The 6,000-nt window shown below is 38.5% G+C and overlaps 1 protein-coding gene across 1 annotated transcript in view; it reads left to right on the top strand.

Moving 5' to 3' along the window:
- The first annotated feature begins 553 nt into the window (after nt 1-553).
- Nucleotides 554-6,000, top strand: part of LOC131940256 (sushi, von Willebrand factor type A, EGF and pentraxin domain-containing protein 1) — a 30,059-nt gene continuing 24,612 nt past the window's right edge. Inside the window, exons 1-3 of the mRNA XM_059298891.1 lie at nt 554-683; nt 2,268-2,384; nt 2,496-2,628. Of these exons, the coding sequence (XP_059154874.1) occupies nt 554-683; nt 2,268-2,384; nt 2,496-2,628 (380 nt within the window). The remainder of the gene's footprint in view (nt 684-2,267; nt 2,385-2,495; nt 2,629-6,000) is intronic.

Below are 6,000 nucleotides of genomic sequence, written 5' to 3'. Positions count from 1 at the left end.
TATCCATTGTCTATCACACTGTTTAGACCGAGCGTAGTCGCCATAGCGCTCACGGGAAAGACCAGGGTGCCAAATCGCATCCTGCCGGAGGGCCGCAAACCTTCTCGGGAGTATTCATCAACTTCCTACAGTTTTATGGCACCCGGATAAACTGTGTCGAACCGCAATCGTCTTTTATTTTTATATACCGTATATTGAGAAAAATCCCACCACCCCGTGGCGCCGCCCATGCGAAATTAATTTTTTTTACAGAAACCTCACCTGGCAGGGACGTAGAGGGGCGCTATCGGGAGCCCCTGATTACACTAACGCAGAGGCGCCGCGCACGGCCCCTAGCTACGACTAACATAGGCACCATAGTGCTCACAGAACAACCCAGAACGCCAAATAGCATCCTGAAACAATGGTCTAGATTGCGTCAGAAAATAGCAATAACGTGTAATATGATTATGCTCTTTTAAAAGTCAAAGCAGGTGATATTAAAATAAAATAGTTCTTCTTGCTTTTGTTTTAGTGCGAACTGCAGCCAGAGATGAACCGGACCTTGTGCAGCATGATTACCAAATTCAATTCACCCGACGTCCTTAATCTCCCTGCTTCGTTTGTTCCTGAATGGACAGTATGTACCAGACCTGGGAAGGAGGAAAATGATGTCTGTATTAGAGGACGCTGGAAACACCAATGTAAATATAAATCACTTATACTGTGCGACATCATAACATAAACCTCTCTGCCTGAGGCGTCGGTTGGGAGCGAAGATTTCAACAAAGAAAATGCGCCGTTTTTTGCTTTACATTTTTTGTTAAGTCCCATTGAGTTTAGCGATTATGTGTAGCATTTAGAGATTAAAGAGCAAGTAAATTAGAGTGTACGAAAATTGTCAGCATCAAACTCTCTTGATATATATATATATATATATATATATATATATATATATATATATATATATATATATATATATATATATAACAATATATATATATAAAACAATATATATATATAAAACAATATATATATAAAACAATATATATATAAAACAATATATATATATATATATATATATATATATATATATACATATATATATATATATATATATATATATATATATATATATATATATATATATATATATATACATAACAATGTACGCGTATGTTTCTTTGTCTTTATACATTACTACACCTTTTATTCGATCGCCTTAAAATATTGAGAAGTTGTTGAAAATACACCAGGGGAGGTGTCTACAAAAAATTTTTTTTTTTTAATTTCCGAAACTGTTAAACACAAATGATTTTTAAAAACGTTTATTAATATATTGATATGTTCATTTGTAGATAAATCACTTCAATAATGAAAATTTAGAACAAAAACTATTTTCCAAAATATTATATACCTTCTCTGGCTTTTTGACGTCATTTTATTTAGTTACATATTTTCACAACAAACATGGCTGCTTCCATGAAAGACCATGTTGCCCATTCAAAAGTTTGACGCATTATAAAGCTAAATTTTCTGTTGGCTATAGATTTACCGATACTTATGTTTGTTATTTTTAATAGGTTCCAACACTATTATCAACTTTCAATACAATACGTTAGGCAGTTCTTCTACTTTAATACACAATAATATTTTTAGATCTGCGATTTACCGATATGCGAAACTAAAATTGATTATTTAAAAAAAAAACAAGAATAAAACTCAATAATTATTTGAGTTTCTTTATTGCATTGTTTAAATAATTTAATATTTGACAAAATCTTTCCTATTAGTTTCAGAGATCATCTAATTTAAGAATATAAGGAATTTATTAAGATCTAGATCTACGTTTACGTTTATGTTTGCGTTTTCGTTTGTGTTCCGTTTGAGTTTCGTTTGTGTTTGCGCATCTGTTTGCGTTACGTTCGCGTTTGTTTTTGTGTTTGTGTTTTGGTTTTGGTGGGTTGTGGTTAGGGTTAAGTTTAGAGTTAGAGTTAGGTTTAATGTCATGTATTATTTTCTCAACCTTTCATATTAGCATAAATACATTAATTAGAAAAATAAAATATTTTCTTAACCCAGCTTTGTCAGATATTTTTTTTTACAGAGGCCAGTACACAACCTCTCAATCTACGATCTATTTTTACTAATTTGTCTCTATTTCCTGTTATGTATTATGGCAGGTCCAGATGTATGTCCTTGATGAATAATCAAGGCGTGCTCAGCATTAATGCACACTCATTATATTTTAATTGGCTAAATCAATGAAGTATAATTTCACTATCCAGTTAAAATCAAAAGCAACTACAAGCCTTCTAGGAGAATAAAAAGAGACTGGTTCATGGACATCTTTTATGCGTTCACGTGCTTTGTGTTCGATCTATTCTGTCCTTCTGGACCGCCTCGTAAGTAAAATATTGTTAAGTTAGTTGGCCTACTTAAACATATTTAACCAGGTAGCCTTCCTTATTTATATTTAACTACATATTTAGTAATGTATTGACTTTTTATTTCAGCTAATAATCCACCAAACATTACCTGTCCTACAACAGACATAAATGAATATTACACAAACAAGGGGGAAACAACTGTGAATGTTTCATGGCCTTCACCAATGGCGTCCGATAAGGAAGATGGAGAACTTATAAGGTACATGCAGGAAATATTAAATGTATTAGCAACAGGGGCGGAACTACAGTGCCGCCAGACCCCGCAATGCGGGGGGGGGGGGGCACGCCGTTTAGGGGGCCCACGGCCGCCCATAATCATTTTTTTTGTTAAAATTGATTTTCTTGCATTTTTGACCTGATGGTTGTTTTGAAAAAAAGAAAACTGTAGCTGCGGTTGGAGTATCTTTATTCTATAGACACCATCCCACGCTGTTGTATATTCTCTTTCCTACAATCAAACACACGCTGTTGTCGGCAAAATTCTTTTGAAAACACATCAATTGCGCTAGAGGCCGCTAGATATTAAGACGGCTTTTTGAGACCATCCCAAATTTGATACTGATGGATAAAAGCACATCGGTGCTTTGTTATCCCTTTTAAGTTCCTTTCTCAGACCTCCCCTCCCGCTCTTAGCCTTACAAGAAGCGAATAGATAGCGCCTCAACAACTAAGCTGGCTCGTATCGGTGATGGTGTGGACAAACTAGCGCTCCAACAACTGATATCCAAAAAATAAAGTTCCGACATTATTTACGTTTAATAACCACTGTTCAAGAAAACAAGACAAACGTCTCAAATAAATACACGAATGATATATATATATATATATATATATATATATATATATATATATATATATATATATATATATATATATATATCGATGGTCTCGGTCGCAAACCGTCTAACTCCGAAAATGTAAATTTTACAGGAGAGACAAAAAACTGATTATTTCCTTCTCGATCGCTCTAATACAAATTTTTTTTAAAGATATCTCCGAAGAAACTCTCTACCGACTATACTGTAGCGTTTTAAAATGGATTTTGTTGATATTTACAAAAATATAGCAGGTTTAAAAAGATAGACGGTTTGCTCGGTCTAAAATTCTCGGTGCAAACCGTCTATCTGTGCGCGCGCAGACTTAGCTGTTTTGAGCCGAGAATTTCGGTCTCAGACGCGTTCGTTCGTTTTGTCCAATGAACGTGTTTTAGTTATGTTTATGTTTTTAAGTTATAATTAACACTTCATAATATTTAGATTATAGTTTTGGGCTCATATTTTAATTATTTCAGTTTATTCTACATTATGGGGTCAGTTTAATTTTTAGTAGAGATGTTTTAGTATGGCTTTATCGCTTTCGACTGTATTCATTATGTCTGTATTTAGCACTAGACTTGTTAACTGTTGAAGGTTATGCTTTATTTATTACATCTTTCTATTCTCACAGTTTATTTTACTAAACCTGGTGGGTGCTGGGTTTGTAGAATTATAATAGTAAAAACAGAAACCGTATTGTCATATATATTATGAATGAGACATAACACACTAATCACATTAATACTGATTTAATGTTTACTTATTTTACAAAAATGTAACACAAAAAAATGTGTTTATTTTTAAAATTTATTCTTTGAATAAACGTCACATAAAGAAAAATTAAAATGGCAACATATTTTTAAAATCAGGAAATCATAAAAAGGTGTGTTTATGACTTGCTTTTAGGTGCTCAAATATGACAGCTTTTAACTTTTTTTCTGCTCTTGTACAACTTGACAGGGGCTACAGATGAGATCATAATCTTACGACCCTAGCTTAGCAATTGCCAGCTATCTTCTAATTCACTTTGAAGTAGACAGTAGCATCAGGCTTGTACTGCAGTGCACGAATATCTGTCGCTTTGAATTCTTGATAGGTCTGACCAGTGGCGTAGCGAGGTCGGGTGTCACCCGGTGCGGCACTTAATGGTGTCACCCCCCAGAGGCGTTGCGACCCTTCCCGGGGATTTGCACCCCCCCCCCCCAATCAAACTTTCGATTTGCACCCCCCCCCCCTCAAGTTTTTGATTTGCACCCTCCCCCCCCCCCTCAAACTTTCGATTTGCAGCCCCCCCCCTCAAGTTTTTCTCTATATATTTTGCTATTTTTTGCCTTGGTGTCACCCCCCTAAATGGTGTCACCCGGTGCGGTCCGCACCCCCCGCCCCCCCCCCTCGCTACGCCCCTGGGTCTGACTGGTCTTTTGAGATCGGCTGGTCTCTTGTATGGTAAGGCTGGTCTTTTTGAGAGAGGTTGGTGTCTAATGTCTGTTATGTGAGGCTGGTCTATTGTATGTTACGACTGATCTGTTGAGAAAGGCTGGTGTCTTGTATGGTAAGACTGGTGTGTTGAGAGAGGCTTGTCTATTGTAGGATAAGACTAATCTTTTGAGAGAGGCTGGTCTCTTGTATGGTAAGAATGGTCTGTTGAGAGAGGCTGGTATCTTGGAGGGTAAGATTGGTCAGTTGAGAGAGATTGGTCTTTTGTTTATTACGACTGGTCTGCTGAGAGAGACTGGTCTCTTGTGAGTTACTGGTGCCTTAATGTTAAGACTGGTCTGTTGTGAAAGGCTGGTCTGTTGAGAGATGCTGGTGCCTTTACGATTTATCAGTTGACAGATGCTGGTGTCTTATATTATATGGTAAGACTGGTCTGTTGAGAGAGACTGATATGTTGAGAGGCTGGTCTGCTGAGAGAGGCTGATCTGTTGAGAGAGGCTGGCCTGTTGAGAGAGGCTGGTATGTTGAGAGAGGCTGGTCTGTTGAGAGAGGCTGGTCTGTTGAGAGAGACTGATATGTAGAGAGAGGCTAGTCTTTTGAGAGAGGCTAATCTGTTGAGAGGCTGGTATGTCGAGAGGCTGGTCTGTTGAGAGAGGCTGATCTGTTAAGAGAGGCTGGTCTGTTGAGAGAGGCTGGTATGGTGAGAGAGGCTGGTCTGTCGAGAGAGGCTGATCTGTTAAGAGAGGCTGATCTGTTAAGAGAGGCTGATCTGTTGAGAGAGGCTGGTCGGTCGAGTGAGGCTGGTCTGTTGAGAGAGGCTGATCTGTTGAGAGAGGCTGATCTGTTAAGAGAGGCTGGTCTGTTAAGAGAGGCTGGTCTGTCGAGAGAGGCTGATCTGTTGAGAGAGGCTGATCTGTTGAGAGAGGCTGGTCTGTTGAGAGAGGCTGGTATGGTGAGAGAGGCTGGTCTGTCGAGAGAGGCTGGTCTGTCGAGAGAGGCTGATCTGTTAAGAGAGGCTGGTCTGTTAAGAGAGGCTGGTCTGTTGAGAGAGGCTGGTCTGTTGAGAGAGGCTGGTATGGTGAGAGAGGCTGGTCTGTCCAGAGAGGCTGATCTGTTAAGAGAGGCTGATCTGTTGAGAGAGGCTGGTCTGTCGAGTGAGGCTGATCTGTTGAGAGAGGCTGATCTGTTGAGAGAGGCTGATCTGTTAAGAGAGGCTGGTCTGTTAAGAGAGGCTGGTCTGTCGAGAGAGGCTGATCTGTTGAGAGAGGCTGATCTGTTGAGAGAGGCAGTCTGTTGAGAGAGGCTGGTATGGTGAGAGA

Source organism: Physella acuta, unplaced genomic scaffold (assembly GCF_028476545.2).
Source record: "Physella acuta isolate Inbredline_101_S28 unplaced genomic scaffold, ASM2847654v3 ptg000314l, whole genome shotgun sequence".
NCBI lineage: Eukaryota > Metazoa > Mollusca > Gastropoda > Physidae > Physella > Physella acuta.
The sequence above is the reverse complement of the archived record's forward strand: the minus strand, read 5'-3'. Positions and strand labels throughout refer to the sequence as shown.